The sequence below is a fragment of the Gobius niger genome, assembly GCF_951799975.1.
Source record: "Gobius niger genome assembly, chromosome: 9".
Lineage (NCBI taxonomy): Eukaryota > Metazoa > Chordata > Actinopteri > Gobiiformes > Gobiidae > Gobius > Gobius niger.
In genome coordinates, this window is record NC_136860.1 from 31,053,165 (window position 1) to 31,074,627 (window position 21,463).

General features: G+C 37.9%; 1 protein-coding gene across 4 annotated transcripts in view; it reads right to left on the reverse strand.

The window, feature by feature from the left end:
* Positions 1-21,241, reverse strand: part of stat4 (signal transducer and activator of transcription 4) — a 38,352-nt gene extending 17,111 nt beyond the window's left edge. For 3 of the 4 annotated variants that reach the window (XM_079563416.1, XM_079563415.1, XM_079563414.1), the window contains exons 1-7: positions 20,957-21,241; positions 17,201-17,336; positions 4,974-5,072; positions 4,630-4,722; positions 3,779-3,857; positions 2,260-2,345; positions 467-618 (exon numbers count right to left, since the gene is read on the reverse strand). In XM_079563416.1, the coding sequence (XP_079419542.1) occupies positions 467-618; positions 2,260-2,345; positions 3,779-3,857; positions 4,630-4,722; positions 4,974-5,072; positions 17,201-17,336; positions 20,957-21,084 (773 nt within the window). In that variant the 5' untranslated portion in view covers positions 21,085-21,241. Of the gene's footprint in view, positions 1-466; positions 619-2,259; positions 2,346-3,778; positions 3,858-4,629; positions 4,723-4,973; positions 5,073-11,224; positions 11,374-17,200; positions 17,337-20,956 lie in introns of those variants that run through there. The other variant, XM_079563417.1, reaches the window with a different exon arrangement.
* Between the last annotated feature and the right edge of the window lie 222 nt (positions 21,242-21,463).

A 21,463-nucleotide genomic window follows, 5' to 3' on the forward strand; every position in this document is an offset into this window, starting at 1 on the left:
TTGTCACATTTTTGTCACATTTTTGTCACATTTTTGTTGAAATTTTGTCATTTTTTGTGGAAATTTTATCCCATTTTTGTTGAATTTTTGTCAGATTTTTGTTACTTTTTGGTGGAGCTTTTTGTCACTTTTTGTTGAATTTTTGTTGAATTTTTGTTGAATTTTTGTCACATTTTTGTTGAATTTTTATCACATTTTTGTTGAAATTTTGTCATTTTTTTGTTGAATTTTTGTCACATTTTTGTTGATTTTTTGTCACATCCTTGTGTTCTTCTCATTTTTTGTGGCTATTTTGGTGTTTTTTCCCAATAAGCTTTTTGATTAGGGCCCCTTAGCCAAACTGGAGAAAATGGGATCCGTTGAGGTGGGAGTTAAGAGGTTAATAGATCCTAAGACCCAAAGGAAGAGGACATTTTGTTTCTGATGATAGAACCACATTATCACAGCGCAGTAATAAGCTCCGTACCAGTTTTGCAGCTGCTCGAGGCCGGTGAGCTGAGGTCCTCCGATGGCTGCGATCTGCTGCCGGCGCCTCCAGTCCTGCAGCTCCGGGTACAGCTGAGAGGTGACCACGTCGTCGATCTCCTTCACCACCACGTCCATCTTAGACAGGATCTCCTAATACAGGTGAGAGGGAACGCATTAGAAGAGTGTTTTTCATTGACTGTGTGATTTTATGTGCTTCTGTCAACTTCAAGCCTTTACGTCTCAGTGTTTTTAGGTTTTCAAACAGTATCTCTCTTCCCTGGGGTGTTTTGCATCTTTGCATCAGTTCTGTTCATCCTCTGGTCTGCAAACTGGATTCAGGTTGTGCCTTTAAGGGGCTAGATGCAAGTTTGCCATTTTATACTCACTACTGCCACCTCAGGTCATACATGTAACAGCACCTTCAAAAAGCCGAATGCCCATCTCGGGTCGCCCGTTGCATTATGGGTAATGTAATTTATTTCGGCTACCAAACAGTATTGATAGTTAGCGTAAAGCAACGAAGAAAGCTCTGATTTGGACCGTTTTAACCGCTGGAAAGTTGATGATATAAAGTGCTTTTGTCGTCACTGTGGAGCTTGTTACCATGTTTGCATAAAGTCTATTTTTACAACCTCGAGATACAGAAACTGAAAGAACTGAACGGCCGTTCATATGTAGAGATGCTTCAAAGTGACGACCAGTCCTTGCTCACATAGTTGGAAAAACTATTTGAGAAAAACATTTCTGACCCTCGAAAGCGAGGGTCAACTTCAGCCCCCAACTTCAGGTTCTGAAGTTGGCCTCAAGTCGCCGATATTTAGAACATTTAAATTGGAATGAGAAATAAACACGTAGAGTTCTTTTTTTCTTTTCTTTTTGTCAATAAGGAGCTGGACAGTAAATGAAATCTTTTTTTATTATTATTGTGACCAGAGAGATCCATGTACACATACAGGCTAGGCCATCTGAATTTACTTTATTTGTATTTTTTACGAGTGATCTGATGGAACAACATGGCTAATCGATCGCTAATTTGACAGACGGAAATGTACCCACTATATTTAACATCAACACCATTTGGAAACTTTTCCCTGCAATTTCAAGACGAATTTAATTGATTTAAAAAGTGGCGGTGTCTGTGTCAGGCTGATCCCAGGTCCTGTCGTCCCCCTGTCAGCTATGGTCCACTATGGTCCACTATGGTCCACTATGGTCCACTATGGTACACTATGGTCCGCTATGGTCCGCTCTTGCCCACGGAGCCGCCGTCCTGACTTTTCCCTCGCTTTCAAGATATTGACAACATAAATATTTGCAAGAAATATCACTTGAGACTTATAGTCTTTAAACAAATGCCCGTAAGCCTTATGTTCACGGTTATGGCTCAATATACTTCAGTGTTCACGCTCCGCTGCCTGAACTCGCTCATACATTTCAATGGCGGAGTGGTTTGTTTGGGCTGAAATTAGGAGCTTGATTGACCCACGCATGCGCAGTCGAGATGGGCATTTCTGCCTTATATTAAGCTCGTGCATGACGGCACTTCGGACCCGAATTAACACCTTTTTGAGTGACAGGGCAGGATTTTAGAGGCAGTTGTGGTAAACAGGTCTGAGCTCATTCTACACATTAGGACATTGCTGGAACATGTAGGGGGAGGAAAATACTTAATTTTTTTACATTTTTAACTGAATAATACAGCTACAGTTTGAGTGCATGTTATGTTGTTTCTTTGTAGGGTAGAGTTACGTGAACCTGGACATTAAGCTCAAAGCAAACTGAGATGTTTACCTTCCTCTTATAATCGAGCCTGTTGAGCATTTCCTGGAGTCGTGTCACTTCCTGTTTCATAAGATCAGAGTTCCTCTCCGTCGCATCTGCAACACAAAACGCACATTACAAAAAAAAATCTTGGTAAGGTGTTGCGTGAAACCTTTTGATGCTGAGTGACTTGCTTAGATGGCTGAAGGGCTTTAATCACATTTTTAGGCTGTCTAATCATTTCAAGCCCTGCTAAATTCATTTGATGAGGGCTGGGAAAAGGGATGAACTGAGGAGGGAACTACCTGCTGGAGAACTGAACTAATGCTGAGACCAAGTAAAAGCTAATTAATTATATGTATGAACTACCAGGAGGAGGTTGAACAGCCGGACCTCTTAGCTCGCCTACGCAGTCAACATTCCACATTCAAGGCCCAGTCTATATTTATAAACACATTCATTTCAAGTAGTATGCAAATAACTGCACACTCATCCCCTCCCTAGCCACGCCCCGATCCTTCTGTATCTGTGTTCATGACCGTTTCTCAACTCCACCGCTCTCTAGTCAACTGTGGGCTCCCCTCCACTACCCATTAAAACTTTCCAAAACATTACCTTGTGTACTGTGTATTTCCCATGGCTTGATTTATTTTACGTATGTGCTTTACCTTAACTCCCATCTGAACCGAGAGGATCTTTTTCCTCACGTCATCAGATTTTTTTTCCATCATTTTTTCGTTGGGTGTTCAACTCACTTTTGTAACTTTTTTGTAACTTTTTTGTTAAATTTTTGTCATTTTTTCAGCCATTTTTTTTAATCACATTTTTGTCATTTTTTGTCAATTTTTTGTTATTTTTTTGTCAAATTTTTATCACATTTTTGTCATTTTTTCGTCATTTTTTATCAATTTTTCGTCATTTTTTGGTCAAATTTTTATCACATTTTTGTAATTTTTTTGGTCACATTTTTTGTCAATTTTTTGTCATTTTTTGACACATTTTTGTCATTTTTCTTGGTCATTTTTCTTGGTCATTTTTTCGTCACCTTTTGTCACATTTTTTGTCATATTTTGTCATATTTTTGTCATTTTTTTGTCAAATTTTTATCACATTTTTGTCATTTTTTTGGTCACATTTAGTCACATTTTTCGTTACTTTTTTGTCAATGTTTTCTCACTTTTTTTGTCACATTTCCATCATTGTTTTCATCTCAGTTTTGTTGCTATTTTCACACCTTTTTTCCAGAAGCTTTTGGACTGGGGTAAAGCCAAACTGGAGAAAATGTGCTCGGTTCAGGTGGGAGTTGAGGGGTTAAAGGGACTATATAGTGTTTAAAAATGTTAAAATTATATATTTTCCTCTCCCTATATGTTCCACCCATGTCCTTAGGTGTAGAATGAGTCCAGACCTGTTCACCACAACTGCCTCAAAAATCCTGCACTGTCACTCAAAAAGCTTAACATAGAAGGTGCAGTTACACGTATGACCTGAAGTGGCAGTAGTGAGTATAAAATGGCTAAACTTGCATCTAGCCCCTTTAACCGCTCACCTCGGGACTGAAGCGTCTTGTAGCGAAAGTCAAAGTCGTCCTGCATGTCCTCGATGAACTTCACAGCTTGGTCCATGAGCTGCAGAAAAGAAAACCACAGAAATAGTTTAAGGTCTTTACGTTAAAGGATAAGATTTATTCATTTTCAACCTCTTAACTCCCACCCGAACTGAGCACATTTTCTCCAAATCTAGAAGTTTCTTGACTGGAGCATACAGCCTCCAGGCCAGTGCCTCATTTGAAAGCTAAGGCCTGCAAAACTGATCTTTTTCCATGTTCTTTTTCATCTAATCCATTTCTTGTTGCTTCATTGTTGCTTTTTTATAGCATCTTTGTCACAATTTTGCCCCCTTTTTGTTGAGTTTTTGGTAATTTTTTTTGCTGCACTTTCGTCGTTTTTTTTGTCACATTTTGTTGCTTTTTTTTTCACTTGCTCTTTAGGGGCCTTTTGTCAGTTTATGATGCTTTTTTTGCATTTTCATCCTCATTTTCCTCCCGTTTTTGATGCTTTTTTTGAAAAATGAATGAAAAAGTGATGGAAATTGGATGAAAAAGTGAATGAAAAATGATGTGAAAGTGACAAAAAAGAGAAAAAAAAGACGAAAAAGTGAAGAAAATTTGATGAAAAAGTGAAGAACAAAATTATCAAAAAGTGACAAAAAATTATGAAAATTGTATTAAAAAAATGTGCGAGGAAGTGATGAAAATTTGACGAAAAAGTATAGTTTGTATATGAATAAAAAGTTTCCTCTCCTACTTCCACAATTCCAGCAATTATACCATACTCTATACTCTGGAGGTTCTGAGCTTTCAAATGAGGAATGGCAGGTTTAACATATTAAGATTCTTACCTGCACACTGCCCCGGATGACGGCCACTCGGTTGTCCATGTTTTTCTGTCTCTCCAGCGCCACCGAGTTCTGCAGAGACTTTTCCAGAGGGCCCTGCGCAGAACAACAATGATTTTTATTTGTGTATAGATATTTGAAAGGATTTTTTTAAAGTAAATATAAACAATAAGTTGATTATGTGAAATATGTGTAGTTCAAATATCCATTTTAAAAAGTGCTTAGTGGTTAAGTGTCTGTAATGAAACACAGTAACTTCCTTCTTCTTGAGTGAAGGATTTATTGATTTGTACCACAGGCTCAGTTGCCCTGGTGATAAAGACTAAACAGGAACTCTTTTTTCAGACCTGCTCTTGCAGACAAGCGCTGTCCAGGATCCTCCGCTCCTCCTTCAGACACGAGGAGATCACTCGGGCCATGAGCGCGGGGTTTGACGAGTATTTCACCTGGAAAAATACAAACACGATGATGACCATTGGTTTAAAAGCCTCCTGAACCCAGTGCGTTTCCTCCAGTTCGACCTTACCCAAATCAAAAACTTTCTGTAGAGCTATAGGCCATTGTAACGTCTCATTTAAAAGCTAAGACCAACAAAACCGATTTAACCTCTTAACTCCCGCCTGAGTCGAGAGCATTTTCTCCAGTTTAGCTTTACCCGAATCCTGTAGGCCAGTGTAACGCCTCATTTGAAAGCTAAGATCTACAAAACTAAATTGATCTTTTTCCTCACATCATCAGATTTTTTTCCATCACTTTTTTTGTTGGGCAGTCATCTCATTTTTGTCAAATTTTCGTGACTTTTTTGTCACTTTTTTGTCAAATTATTCAAATTTTTTTTGTCAAATTCGTATCACTTTTTTGTCAATTTTTTGTCACTTTTTCATCAAATTTTTCTCAATTTTTTGTCAAATTTTTCTAAATTTTTGGTACATTTTTTGTATATTTTTTGTCACTTTTTCGTCCATTTTTTCTCACTTTTTCGTACATTTTTTCTCACTTTTTGTCAATTTTTTGTCAATTTTTGTCATTTTATTGTACATTTTTTGTCACCTTTTCGTCCATTTTTTCCTCACTTTTTTCACATTTTCATTCTTGTTTTTTTTCGTCTCGGTTTTGTTGCTATTTTCACACCTTTTTTCCAGAAGCTTTTGGATTGGGGTAACGCTGGAGAAAATGTGCTCGGTTCAGGTGGGATTTAAGGGGTTAAACTGATCTTTTTCCTTACGTTGTTCCCCCCCATCGCTTTTCCATCACTTTTTTGTTGACACTTTTTCTATCGGTTTCTTGTCAATATTTTGTGGCTTTTTAAATGTTTTTTTATATGTCTGTGTGTGTGTGTGTACTGCTCCTTATTTGTGTGCAGGTTCTCCCCCGGGCTCGCCGATCCATCACGGCTACTGGGTGCAGCTCCTCAGCTCCTTCTACAGTATATAACCTCTTGAAACCCACTTGAACCGAGCACATAATCTCCAGTTTGGCTTTACCCAAATCTAAAAGCTTCTTGGTAAAAATGGTCAAAATGAGATCAAAACAAGGATGAATAAATTATGAAAAAGTGAAGAAAAAATGATGAAAAAATTACGAAAAACTGATGAAAAATGAATGAAAAAGTGATGGAAAAATGATGTGAAAGTGACAAAAAAGAAAAAAAAAGACGAAAAAGTGAAGAAAATTTGATGAAAAAGTGGACAAAATGATCGAAAAGTGACAAAAAGTTATGAAAAATGTATAAAAAATGTGTGAGAAAAAAAGAAAAAATTAAGAAAAATTTATGAAAATTTGATGAAAAAGTGAAGAACAAAATGATCAAAAAGTGACAAAAAATTATGAAAAATGTATAAAAAATATGTGAGGAAGTGATACAAATTTGACGAAAAAGTGATGAAAAAATTATGAAAAAATTATGAAAAAGTCACAAAAAAGCGATGGCAACAACACGAGGAAAAAGCTCAATTTAAATTAGTTTTTCAGGTCTTAGCTTTCAAATGAGATGTTACACTGATCTATAGGCTGCCCCCTTTTAGATTTGGGTAAAGCTGAACTGGAGAAATGCACTCAGTGAAGGCGTAAGAGGTTAAGAATCTGGCCTGTGTGCTCAGCCCTGTTCCATCCAAAGACTTTGCACTTTTCAACATCTTTATTGTCATATCTTTTAATAAAATTGACATTTAACTGCCCTTTTGGTGCCGTCCTCCTTTTGGCCTGTCACCTCATTGAGCCGGTCGTGACATTTGGGTAAAGACAAACTGGAGAAAGTGTGATGGGTTCAGGTTAAGAGGTTCATGTGACTCATTTCAGGTGCAGCAGAAGAAGGTACTTTCTTTCAAGAAAATGGCCACCACAGAATTCCTGTAAAAGTCTGCAATTATTTTAAATAGATTTACATCAATGGGGTGAAGTTCCCACAAAGGTCCCGAGATCATTTTGGGCGGCGCCAGATCTATAATCACTTAGTCTTTGGCTTAACCCTTTATTAGTTTGCTCAACCATTTGGTAGAGCACGCTTTATCGAATCAAATGTTGTTCTTAATCTGCCTCTCTCTGCCATTCGGTTCAAGTGTGTAATACTCCAAATGTCCAGTTTGGGGTTGGACCAGTTTAGACCAAGTCTGGACTGATTTAGACCTGGTTCAGACTGATTTAGAGTGGGTTTGGACCGTTTTAGACCTGGTTTGTACTAGATTAGACCTGTTTTGGACCAGTTTAGACCTGGTTTGGACTGATTTAGACCTGGTTCAGACCAGTTTAGAGCGGGTTTGGACCGTTTAAGACCTGGTTTGGACTAGATTAGACCATTTTAGACCTGGTTTGGACTGGCTCATGCTGGTTTAGACCTGGTTTGGACTAGATTAGACCTGTTTTGGACCAGTTTAAACCTGTTTTGGACCAGTTTAGCCCTGTTCTGAACCGTTTTAGACCTGGTTTGGACTGGCTCATGCTGGTTTAGACCTGGTTTGGACTTGTTTAGACCTGTTTTTTACCGGTTTAGACCTGGTTTGGACCGTTTTCGACCAAGTTTAGACTGTTTTAGAGCGGGTTTGGACCGTTTTAGACCTGGTCTGGACTGGCTCATGCTGGTTTTGACAGGTTTTAACTGATGTAAACCTGGTTTTTACTGGTTTAGATGAACTTTGGATGGGTTTTATGTTGGTTTGGACCTGGTTTGGACTGGTTTGGACCGGTTTGGACCTGGTTCGGACCGTTTTAGACCTGTTTTGGACCAGTTTAGACCTGTTCTGGACCGTTTTAGACCTGGTTTGGACTGGCTCATGCTGGTTTTGACAGGTTTTAACTGATGTAGACCTGGTTTTTACTGGTTTAGATGAACTTTGGATGGGTTTTATGCTGATTTCGACCTGGTTTGGACTGGTTTGGACCGGTTTAGACCTGGTTCGGCCCGTTTTAGACCATTTTAGACCTGGTTTGGACTAGATTACACCTGTTCTGGACTAGTTTAGACCTGGTTTGGACCAGTTTAGACCTGGTTTGGACCAGCTGAGACCTGTTCTGGACCGTTTTAGACCATTTTAGACCTGGTTTGGACTAGATTAGACTTCTTTTGGACCATTTTAGACCTGGTTTGGACCGTTTTAGACCATTTAGACCTGGTTTGAACTGGCTCATGCTGGTTTTGACAGGTTTTGACTGATGAAGACCTAGTTTTTACTGGTTTAGAGGAACTTTGGATGGGTTTTATGCTGGTATAGATCAGGTTTGGACTGGTTTAGAGCAGATATCTGGGAGGTCTATCAAAAAATAAAAATAAAAACATTGTTTGTCCCCCAAATGGTTAGAAAATAAAATAAAAAATGTGTATGGAGCAACATTAATTAAACAGATCGTGACATAGTTTGATCAGAGCTGGCGATAACCATAACACAACAAGAGCTCATTCCAAGTACCCCTGGCTGGGAAACACTGCCATAGCTTTGATTTTGCAGCTGAAGATCAATTTGAGATTCTCTGTGAGTGTTTTGGTCGAGTTCACACAAGAGAAACTAATAATAGACACAGGAATGAGGAATTCCACTGGAGTCGGAAGTAGATGTAACATCAACTATGTAATGATTTATCAGGGTAAAGAGGCGGAGCTTAACAGGAAACCAAAGACAATGAGGACATACTTGTTAGGACATACATGTTAAGGCCTGAAATAAAAATGAAACCGTTTGTAAAAACCAGTTTGTCCATCAGATCAGGCTTTGAGGGAGATGTCGGTAACAAGGTGTGGTGAGTTACGTTGTGAAGAATGTGAAGAATGAAGGATGAGAAACTGCAACCAAAGATTAAATACGGAATCAGCATCGAAACAAGACTAAAATAGAACAATATTAGGAAAACTGTTCCCAACTAAAAGTACTGCTCTTATTAATTGCTAAGAAAGTGCTTGCAAAGTGACTTCTTTATGGACAATTGGTCTTTATTTGAAAACAATGTTTCAAATGGATCTTTGTTGTTTTCATTCATACTTTATACCAGTGGTTCCAAAACTACGTGTCTCTAAGGCGCAGACAATTATTTAAAGAAGGTTTACTTCGCACATCTCCTTTGTTTTCAACAGGTGCGTAAGAGAAGGCATAAAGGCCAAATATAGAAAAGGAAAAATCTCTCCTCAATACGCAGAAATGACAGAAAATATCCAGTAGCTGCCCATTTCAACGATGCACATCATGATGTAAGTGCTCTACGTTTTTGTGGCATTGAACAAGTCCCTCCTCCTTACAGAGGAGGAGACCATGACAAACTTTTGAAGAAAAGAGAAGCCTACTGGATTGAAACTTTACAGACCCTTACACCCAAGGGATTAAATGATGAGCTGGTTTTGAATGTTTTTCTATAGAGATTCCAGTGTCATGCCATGTCCACAGGCTGCGTCCACTTCCTTGGTGTACATATTGTTTTGTATATATTTAGACACATCTTTGAACTGTCTTATGTATTGCATGTGCCACAAAAAGTCTTTACTGTATATATATATCTTTACTGTATATATGTATATATGTGTATTTTTCACTGCTTTTTTCACTATATCCTGGCTTTGTTTTTTCTGTGATTGGATGTATGTTGTATAAAGATGCTGCCTATGTTTAGCCATAGGCCGTTATGACAGCTTCCTGTGATGCAGCAGGCCACACCCTATTTAAGGATGGCTTCTCATTCACAAAAAACATTTTGCCTGACGAAGGCCACTGGCCGAAACGTTGCATTAATAAAAGAACACTGGTGTTGCAAGCAGACAATTATTTAGAAATGATCTGCTAAACTCCGATTTATTGTTAGTTAGTTTTGTATTTAGTTAAAAAAAATCCTGAAATTCAAACCTTTTACTGCAAATCACCATTAAAGGGAAGTTTTCTTTTAAAATATTATCGAAATACTGCTTCACATTCCTTTTAGATCTGGAATATGTCCAAGTGCCCCCTGCTAGATACTCGCGTACCCGCTGGGGTCCCTGTACCCCTGATTGGGAAACACTGCTTAACACTAGTACTGGAGAAAATGTACTTTATTGTACCTATGATATATTTTTTGTAATTTTCTATAGTTTCTATAGTTTTTAATTATTGATTTATTTGACAGGAACATTACGATTCAACATAGCACAAAACAAGCTTGTGGCTCAGTGGTTCCCAACCTGGGGGGCGGGCTGGGATTGCAAATGGTAATGGTCTCAACTTATATAGCGCTTTTCCACCTACATTAGGCACTCAAAGCGCTTTACAGCAAGGATCCACTCACCCATTCATACTCTCATTCATACACCAATGTACGCAGACACTGGGGGCAATGTGGGTGAAGTGTCTTGCCCAAGGACACAACGACAATGTGCACTTCCAGGAGGTGGGATTCGAACCCCCGACCTTCCGATCATGAGACGACCCGCTCTACCATCTGCGCCACTGTCGCAGGGGGGCCCCAGAGCTTTGCCTGGACCGAGTCAGGTCATAAATGATACTATGTGAGCAAAATAAATGGTCTAAAATCATCAAATATGACTGAGTAAGGACTACAGGTGCATTAAACACTCACATTTCAGGCCACAGTTTTGGACTGGGGGGCGCAGCCCGACTACAGCACGCGGATCAGGGGCTTCAAGGAAAAAGGTTGGGACCACTGTTGTAGCTGATGCAAATAGAGTTTATAGGTTGTGCTAATGTTCAACTCCAGTCCCTGGTGGGGTCTTTCTACACCACATTAAAATTCTTAATTTTCTCTATACGTCTATTCTTGCACTGAAGATTTCAAATAAGAATAAGTCAAAAGATAAAACTACAATTTTGCTCATTTTTAAGTCACCATGTGTGAACCTTTGCAATTTTGCCAATTTTTTTTATATTCTGACATCAAAAATGGCAATGACAATATCTTGGCAGTGTCTTAGCCCTGGCTTTGTTTATTGTGTGACTTGGTTTGCTGATCAGTGACGTGCACAGACATTTTAAGGGTGTTTGTTCAACCATGAAAAACAACCTGGGCTCTTCCTCTATCTGCGCTCGTCCCTGCTGCAGATGTATATAAAGAGTCTGACTTGATGACACCAATTTGAAACCATAGTCTCTCCTCAAGACAAGACGTGACTCAATAAACAATTACTCACCCAGAAATTCCCCATAAACTGATCCAGCCGCCTTCACATGGCATTTAATCTCACTTAATATCTCGCAGACTAAAAACTTTCCCTGTGCCAAATCATTACCATCATTTCCTGGACAAAGTTGGCACTAAAAACACACCGTCAACATCAGCTACGTAAACAGGGAGCGCACGGGAAAAGTACCAAGACGTCGTCAGAGTGAGACGCAGTGAGACGCGATCGATGACTGAAGATGCAAGTCTCCTACACTCTGTGGTCTGTGAAACTGGGTCAGTGCTTCACCACAGGGGCCTGACATTCCAAATGAGTGTGGGTATTTTCTTAACGCAGACACACACAGTAGTAGTTATTCATATATATAAAGGATGTCTGTTGTGTCAAGTGTTTTCCATAACAACTTCACAAAAGATGAAAACATAATAAGTTGAGTAAAGTATTACAGTATTTGCTGAGTCAGGTAAAGAAAAAAACTAAAAACAGCAGCTAAAATCTCTATGGTCGTAATATGGTAACCGTAAAAGTTGGATTGTGGTTACTATCTCTGTAATTCCTGTGCTAAAAGTTTACACGGTTAACCTCTTAACTCCCACCTGAACGGATCCCGTTTTCTCCAGTTTGGAGAAAACGGGATCCGTTTTCTCCAAAAAAACGGATCCCGTTTTTACCCAAAGAAAAAGCTTATTGGGAAGAAAGCACCAAAATAGCCACAAAAAATGAGAAGAAAACAAGGATGTAAACGCAACAAAAACGTGACAAAAATTCAACAAAGGTGTGACAAAAATGAGACAAAAATGTGAAAAAATGTTAACAAAAATGTGGCAAAAATTCAACAACAAAAATGACAAAAAATTAACAAAAATGAGACAAAAATGTGAAAAAAAAATGCAACAAAAATGTTAGCCTGGCTAACACCAGACTAAAATCACAAGTGATATTTAGTCTGGGGACACAAATTCATTTTCTCGTAGGAGAGGTGTGGTTTACGATCGTCCATAGTCGTTTATTGGGCGATATTAAAAAAAAAAGTCTATCATGCGTCTTTTGAGCTAAATTATTTAGAACAAGGTCTAAAGCTTGATCGAAAAATACCATCGCGTCTGCTACTGTCATGTTGGATCCGTAAATAAACGTTTTTTTTTTAAATCCGTAAATAAACTACAAGCTTCCGTATATCGAATAGCGCGTCATCGTCTTGCCGTCCCTCCTCGCTCTGTGATTGGTTCCCAAATCCACCGGAAAATTTCCCCCATGGTCCCCAGGCTGTTGTGCAGTTCGAAATAATTCGAGCGCATACAGCAGCCTGGCGTTAGCCAGGTTACCAAAATGTGGCAAAAATTCAACAAAAATGTGGGGAAAAAAATCAACAAAAAGGTGAAAAAAATTCAACGAAAAAATGACAAAAATGTCACAAAAATGGAAAAAAAGAAAGAAAGAAAAAACATACAAAAGGTGACACAACACAGCAACAACGCGAGGAAAAAGATCAGTTTTGTGGGCCTTTGCTTTTCAAAGAGGACAGAATGCATTTGGTTTAGGCGGGTGGTAAGAGGTTAAAGGTTACACAGTTTTTACATAGATGATTAATGGTAGGATGGTAGATCGAGTGAGTTTATAGAGATCAGAAAAATTCACTGTTGCCATGGAGATCCGCCATGTTTGTGGATGCTAGCTGGCATTTTCCATAGACTAGACATAAACAGTATAGAAAGTGAAAAAAAAAAAAAGCCGTGGAAAAACTCTGTGAGCTGCTGAGTCACTCCTGGCAAATACATCTAACTCACTGTAGTGTCCAACGGCTTTTTTTGGCTTTACCCAAATCTAAACAAAGTGGCAAAACTGCGTTGAAAACAGGGGTGAAAATATAAGTTAGAAAAGGTGATGAAAAAAATCAACAAAAGAGCAACAAAAACACAATAACAAAGTGATGAAAAGGCAACAAAAGCCACAAAAGAATGACAAAAAAATGATTCAAAGTCAACAAAAAAAGTGACAAAGATTTAACAAAAGAGCCACAAAAATGTGCCGAGAAAGGAACAATAACACAATAAAAAAGTGAAAAAAATATGATGAAAAAGTGACGACAACACGTAAAACTCAAGTCGAGAAGCTTTTAGATTTGGGTAAACGTGAACGAAAGAAGACACACTCAGTTAAAGGGGGGGTATTATGCAAAATCGACTTTTTCAAGCTTTACATCATGTTATTCTGTCATTCCCTCACTAAAAACATGCCTGAAGTGTTGCCTTGGCACATTCACGTATTTTTGAGTAATCTGTAAAAACTCTGATGGCGGCCATTTTAGGGATAGGTTTGCCTGAGTCCTCCTAGGAACGCCCCCACCTCCTGGAGACGCCTCCGAGCCGAGTAACCAACCACTGCTCCTCAGCAGAACCCCCTCCCCACTGATGCCACAGACAGCGTGTGGAGGGGGCGTGTCGGAAAGGGTCAGAGGTTCTTAAAGAGACAGAGGCCTATTTCAAGACATTCACTACAGCCATTTTGAGAGAGACATTTTATACAAGGCAGTTATTCTAATTTACTGCATTTACAGACCAACAGAAGGTTTCTTTCGTCATCATTGTAGTGTGATATAGACTGGTGCTGTGTGATTGAAAAAAGCATAATACCCCCTCTTTAAGGCTAAGAGAACTCTAGTATATTTGACCTTTTACAATCTCCATTGGTTTATTATTGCTACAAATCCAAAGATGCTTAGCGGTTTGACATCACAATCCTCAACTCTATTTAGCTTTGCATGCGCCAAGATCCCAACTGAGAGCATTTTTATTTGTTCTTTTCGCTTTTACTTTTAGTTTTCATTATTGTATTTATGTATTTGAAACATAGCCTTCATAGGTTTTATTGATAATGCATAAGTCTGAAGTTGAACCCATCAAGCATAAACCAGGACTGCTTACTGAAACTCAGGTGTATACCAAGATATTATAATCCACTATTCATCGGGGCATTATCAAGATCCCGTTTTTTTTTTTTTTTACCAGGATGTGTGAACACGGAGTTGGAAAACACTGTGACAAGATTCCACTTTGAACTAGTCAGACTTTTGAGGTCCTATTACAACGTTTTGTGTGAATGAAGTGACCTCTTTTTAGGCCAATATTAATTTCACTCGCGACAAAACAAAGCCGCACTCAGTCACCTTTCTCGCCGCAGGTGTTTGGCAGCTTCCTCTTCGAGAGCTCAACTCTTTGATAAGTCAGGAAGCACGAGCGCGTTGCTATGTTTTGCAAATATTGGTTTGTTTTTCCGCAGTGAACCTCAACATGCCCTGCTCAACATTATATTCAAACCTTCGAGGCGAGGGGGGTTTTCAAAGGTTTTGGGCCCGAGTACCCACGTCCACTAGATGATTATGACCTTACAATAAATGTAGGAGTTTATTAGAACATCCAGGAAGATAAATGAACATAAACACCTGCTCAAATGAGAATCTAGTTTATATAGGTTTGTATTTTCTGAGTATTTTGACAATCCTACTTCTATCTTCGTATAACTACTACTATTGCAACTACTACTGCTGCTGCTGCTGCTACAAACAACTGTAATACTTATGATACTAATGCTGCAACAAGAAATCTATAAATAAAGTCCGATGCTGTAGTAATTATTTTAGTGCATGTGACTTCCTTTTCAGCTCTGATACTCGGGTTTCAGAACAACACAAGTACTTCTCTTTCCAATACGTAGGCTAAATACTGCATTTGAATGATTTCTAAGTTATACTAAGCTTAGACTGGGTTTAGTCTGATTGATTCTGGTTTTGTCCATTAGAGGAATCGCTTAAAAATGTAAAGGATGCATTGTCTAAAGAAGTGGTTCCCAACCTTTTTTGCCTCGCGTACCCCTTGAGTCATTGATTTATACTCTGAGTACCCCTTACCTTGTGGATCTTGCCAATATTATTACAAAGTGACCATCTGAATTAAGATTATGCAGTATTTAACCCCTTAACTCCCACCTGAACCGAGCACATTTTCTCCAGTTTGGCTTTGCCCCAGTCCAAAAGCTTCGGGAAAAAAAGGTGTGAAAATAGCGACAGAACTGAGATGAAAACAATGAGGAAGATGTGACAAAAAAGTGAGAAAACTTTGACAAAAAAGTGACGAAAAAATGACAAAAATGTGACAAAAAATGACAAAAAAATGTGACAAAAAAATGACAAAAAATGTGACAAAAAATGACAAAAAAATGACAAAAAAATGACAAAAAAATGACAAAAATGTGACAAAAAATGACAAAAATTGGACAAAAAAAATGACAAAAAATATGACAAAAAAATGACAAAAAAAATGACAAAAATGTGACAAAAAATGACAAAAATTGGACAAAAACAATGACAAAAAAATGACAAAAAATATGACAAAAAATATGACAAAAAATGTGACAAAAAATGACAAAAAATGGACAGAAAAATGACAAAAAAAATGACAAAAAAATGACAAAAAATGTGACAAAATTGACAAAAAAAAAAGACAAAAAGTGAGTTGAAAAAAATGAGTTGAATACCCCCCCCAAAAAAGGATGGAAAAAAATCTGATGACGGGAGGAAAAAGATCCATGTAGATGAGCTTTGTCGATCTTAGCTTGAGGTGTTACACTGGCCTACAGGATTTGGGTAAAGCTGAACTGGAGAAAATGCTCTCGGTTCAGGCGGGAGTTAAGAGGTTAACAGTGTGTTGTGTTCAAAATTAAGCGAAAATACTCTCAAAATTAATTATTTAACTAAAAAACATAATAAAAACTAACCTTACTTTGAAATTCATATTGAAATTCTACTCAGTTTCACCTTCTTTTTTAATCTGAGATAATTCCAAGTACCCCCTGTTAAGAGCTTAAGGTCCCAGGTTGGAAAACACTGGTCTAAAGCAAGAGTCAGGTCCAGGGCCCACTGGAGGCACTATGTCTCTGAGCTGGGCTGGTGTCGCCTCGGGGTCCCACCAGGACAGCTGGAGGAGGTGTGTTTGGAGAGGGAAGTCTGGGCATCTCTGCTCAGACTGCTGCCACCACAACCCGGCCCCGGATAAAGGGGAAGGATATTAATATTTTTAACTGATAGCGTGCAAACATCTTAATGCTCTTGAAGTAGCTCTTAGTAGCCCCCATTGTTTTCTAATTACACATTATTTAACCTCTTAACTCCCACCTGAACCGAGGGCATTTTCTCCAGTTCAGCTTTGCCCATATCCTGTAGGCCAGTGTAACACCTCATTTGAAAGATCTACAAAACTCATCTAAATGGATCTTTTTTCTCACGTCATCAGATTTTGCTCCATCTTTTTTTGAGGGGGGTATTCAACTCATTTTTGTAACTTTTTTGTAATTTTTTTGTCAATTGTTGTCATTTTTTTGTCAGTTTTTGTCACATTTTTGTCACATTTTTAGTCAGTTTTTGTCAATTTTTATCACATTTTTGTCATTTTTTCGTCATTTTTTTGTCATTTTTTTGTCACATTTTTCGTCCGTTTTTTGTCCATTTTTGTCTTTTTTTTCACATTTTTTGTCACATTTTTGTCATTTTTTCGTCATTTTTTTGTCAATTTTTGTCCATTTTTGTCACATTTTTCGTCATTTTTTTTGTCAATTTTGTCATTTTTCGTCATTTTTCGTCATTTTTTTGTCCATTTTTGCCAAACTGGAGAAAATGTGTTCAGGTGGGAGTTAAGGGGTTAAAACTACTTTTTTTTTTTTAAGTAATAAGAAAAGTGATGGAACAACTCTTATAGCAGCCGGGACACACAGCAGTATCCAAATGCTTTTTTTGTGTTCATCAACTCCAGTATTTTACTTTTATAATCTCAATTGGTTTATTATTATGGAAAATAGACGTTTTTCAAAAATGTTTATGGGGTTCGGTGACCCACTTCTGAGCTCTAACACTGTTACTTTTCATACTTACACTGCTACTAGTGCTACAACCACTGCTGTTACTTTATATTTTGTCTCGTGCGTTGGTTTCACCTGCAGTTGTTGGTGTATGATCTTCATGTTGTGTCTCTGGAGGAAGTTTTGCTCCTGGGTTCGGACCTTCTCCATTTGGGACAGCAGGTTATTGAACATCACCGTGGCAACCGTCTCATCGTTGGAGGCCGACTCCCTGCAGAGCGAAACGGATCAAATTAGAGGGAGACTTAAAAACAATACAAGGACAATGTGATATTTTTCGCGACTTAACAGAACGTAAAGCGCAGAAACGTTTTGTCGTGAACCGCATGTGATCAAAGAATCCTTCACTCACAAGCCGTCAGTCATTTATAGTTTAAAGAGGGGGCATTATGCTTCTTTCAATCACATAGCACCAGTCTATAGCACACTACGATGATGACAAAACCTTCTGTTGGTCTGTAACTGCCTTGTATAAAATTGCTCTCTCAAAATGGCTGTAGTGAATGTCTTGAAATAGGCCTCTGTCTCTTTAAGAACCTCTGACCCTTTAGACACGCCCCCTCCACACGCTGTCTGTGGCATCAGTGGGGAGGGGGTTCTGCTGAGGAGCAGTGGTTGGTTACTCGGCTGGTGACGAAAGCTCGGAGGCGTCTCCAGGAGGTGGGGGCGTTCCTAGGAGGACTCAGGCAAACCTATCCCTAAAATGGCCGCCATCAGAGTTTTTACAGATTACTCAAAAATACGTGAATGTGCCAAGGCAACACTTCAGGCATGTTTTAATGAGGGAATGACATAATAACATGATGCAAAGCTTGAAAAATTCAACATACCAGGGCTGGCAGGTGATCCATCAACTTTCATGCAACAATTTCAGTTACAGTCCATGTTTGCCTAAGCCTGTCATTCATTCACCAGCTTACGCAGACAATGGGAGCATGACTGGTGAGTTGTCTTGCCCGAGGACACAACGGCACTGACGGGAGAGGACAGGTATCGAACAACCAACTTTGTAAATAGATTCTCCTGTACAGCCTATACCAGGGATCTCCAACTAGCTCACCAGGCCTTTATAGCAGTGTTTATTTTGACAACATATTTTATTTTAGTTTTAGTTTTCGTCTTTTGACTAAAATGTATTTTAATTTTAGTCAAGATTTAGTCAAAAAAAACTTTTCAATTTTAGTCTAGTTTTAGTCGACTAAAATTGCATGTCAATTTAGTCGATTAAACTTAAGACTAATTTAGTCGACTTACATTTATAATATTCATAATAATCATATTTAATCAAGGTCCTCGACTTAATGGAGCTGCTTCCACATGAATAAAGCTCAGAGCTGCTCATTTGACAGCTTTTTCAGACGGTCAATAAAAGTTTGGATGATTTTAGTCTCTCCTTTTCATTTTTATTTAGTCTTATTTTAGTCGCCTAAAACATCTGAACATTTTAGTCATAGTTTTAGTCTCATGAAAAACTTTTAATTTAGTTTTAGTCCAATTTTAGTCAGCAAAAATATCACTTTGACTAAAATTAAGACTAAATATTTTAGTTGACGAAATTAACACTGCTTTATAAATAGCTCACCAAAGACTTTCTACAGCTTTATACGTTTGAGAACTCAAATTTTAGAAGCATTTTCTGTTTGTTCAGAACATGCTAAACACAATCTGTGAACATTTAGGTCCATATTGTAAAGTGCAATGACTTAATTCGAGGATTCATCTTGGATACGACTTCCTTTCGGTGAACTCCACAGAGGTTATTATTACTATATCGTACATTATATTTCATATTTCTTGCAGCTTGTGTGGTATTTCAGGATATGATACACTTTTAGAACATTGAGTAACTAGAGTTGGCAGTATTTAGTATCGTAAGAGTCAGCAATATCGTTTATCGCGATAATTTCTTGCCTCAATGTATCGAACTTCAAATCTGCCATCGTGACAGGCCTAATTCCACCTAAGTCTCATTCTCCAAGTGTTTTTGAAGCAAATGTAGCTCTCTGACGCCAGGTTGGGGGCCCCTGGGCTATACGCATGCTGCCAATCATTAATACACTAGAGTTCCCAGTGAACGGGAGCAAGGTGGGTGAGGAGTCTTGCTCAAGGACACAACAGCGCCTTTGAGGGAGCAAAGATTGAACCACCTATCTCCACCTAGAGCCCAGTGTCTATTAAAGTGTGAGTAATCCTTCACCATCCTCTGCTTTACTGGGGCCAAACCCGGCAACTTTTGGCCTGAGGCAGACAGAGGTTGGTCTCAAATCCAGTTAGATTTGTTGAAAAAGCATATTCTCATCAAACCGACTTTTAAATGGTCAATTCTGCAGTCCCCTCACTGCAAGTAGCCTGACAAATATATTTGGAATAAAGAAAACGTTAGGTATGGTGATCTATTGCATTGTAAAATAGGAAACCTGTGCCCTATTCATTTGTGTGATCTTCTCAGGAATTGTACAAGGTGCACTAACAAAAAAAAAAGTAATTTTCACATTTACATTACATTACAATTGTAAGGTGCATTGACGTGTTTTTGCTGAGTAAATTTAAATGAGATATTAACCTCTTACCACCCAACTAAATGCATTCTGTCCTCTTTTGGCTGTGTAACACCTCATTTGAAAGCTAAGACCCACAAAACTGATCTTTTTCCTCGCATTGTTGCTGTGTTGTGTCACCTTTATTATGTTTTTTTTTTTTTTTTCATTTTTGTTGAATTTTGATTGAATTTTTGTCACTTTTTGTTGAATTTTTTTCATTTTTTTGTTGAATTTTTGTCACATTTTTGTTGATTTTTTGTCACTTTTTGGTTGAATTTTTGTCACATTTTTGTTGAATTTTTGTCATTTTTTTGTTGATTTTTTGTCACATTTTTGTCATATTTTTGTTGAATTTTTGTCACATTTTTGTTGATTTTTTTATTTATTTTTGTCACATTTTTGTTGAATTTTTGTCACATTTTTGTTTAATTTTTGTTACATTTTTGTTGAATTTTTGTAATTTTTTGTTGATTTTTAGTCACATTTTTGTCATATTTTTGTTGAATTTTTGTCACATTTTTGTTGAATTTTTGTCACATTTTTGTTGATTTTTTGTCACATTTTTGTTGAATTTTTGTCATATTTTTGTTGAATTTTTGTCACATTTTTGTTGAATTTTTGTCACATTTTTGTTGAATTTTTCACATTTTTGTTGAGTTTTTGTCACATTTTTGTTGAATTTTTGTCACATTTTTGTTGAATTTTTGTCACATTTTTGTCACATTTTTGTTGAATTTCTGTCATATTTTTGTTGATTTTTTGTCACATTTTTGTTGATTTTTTGTCACATTTTTGTTGATTTTTTGTCCCATTTTTGTTGAATTTTTGTCACATTTTTTTGGAATTTGTCACATTTTTGTTTAATTTTTGTTTAATTTTTGTTTAATTTTTGTTGATTTTTTGTTGATTTTTTGTTGAACTTTTGTTGAATTTTTGTCACATTTTTGTTGTCTTTTTGTCACATTTTTGTTGAATTTTTGTCACATTTTTGTTGAATTTTTGTCATTTTTTTGTTGAATTTCTGTCACATTTTTGTTGAATTTTTGTCACACTTTTTACTGAATTTTTGTCACATTGTTGTTGAATTTTTGTCACACTTTTTACTGAATTTTTGTCACATTTTTGTCGCGTTTACATCCTTGTTTTCTTCTAATTTTTTGTAACTGTTTTGGTGCTTTTTTCCTAAGAAGCTTTTTAATTAGGTTAAAGCCAAACTGGAGAAAATGGGATCCGTTCAGGTGGGAGTTAAGAGGTTAAGGCAGTTTTGTAAAGGTTTTGGCTCAGGACTCACCAGTCTTGAGCCTCGATCCAGGAGGCCAGTCCCTGCCTGATGTCCATCGGAAAGTTGTCATCATAAAGGTAGTCCACATGCTCCAAGTGCCGTATCTCCAGCTGCTGAATCCGCTTCCACTGGCTCATAATACGGCAAATACAGCGTCACCCACAAACGCGCACGAGTTAATGCTGAATAAAAACCGACTTCAGTGAATCCAGATGTCGCTGTTCACCTGCTGCTTCTCCTCTGCGCGCTACAAGACCATGTGCCACTGGCTGTTTCCTCTTTTGTGACTTTCGTTTATGGTCGGAGCGTCGTAACATTTCAGGAAACTGCCTCTCTTTATGTTCGAGTAATTTACGAGAGGAACCCGCCCCCACCTGTACGACATTAGTCACGGCACAGGACGCAAGGTGAGCGCAGACGCACAGAGCTGAGCGCGCGCGTTACCGCAACGTGTCAAAACATCCTACCTGATGTCGTCATCACTTTTTTTTTTTCAACCCAGTGTAGTTTTTTCTT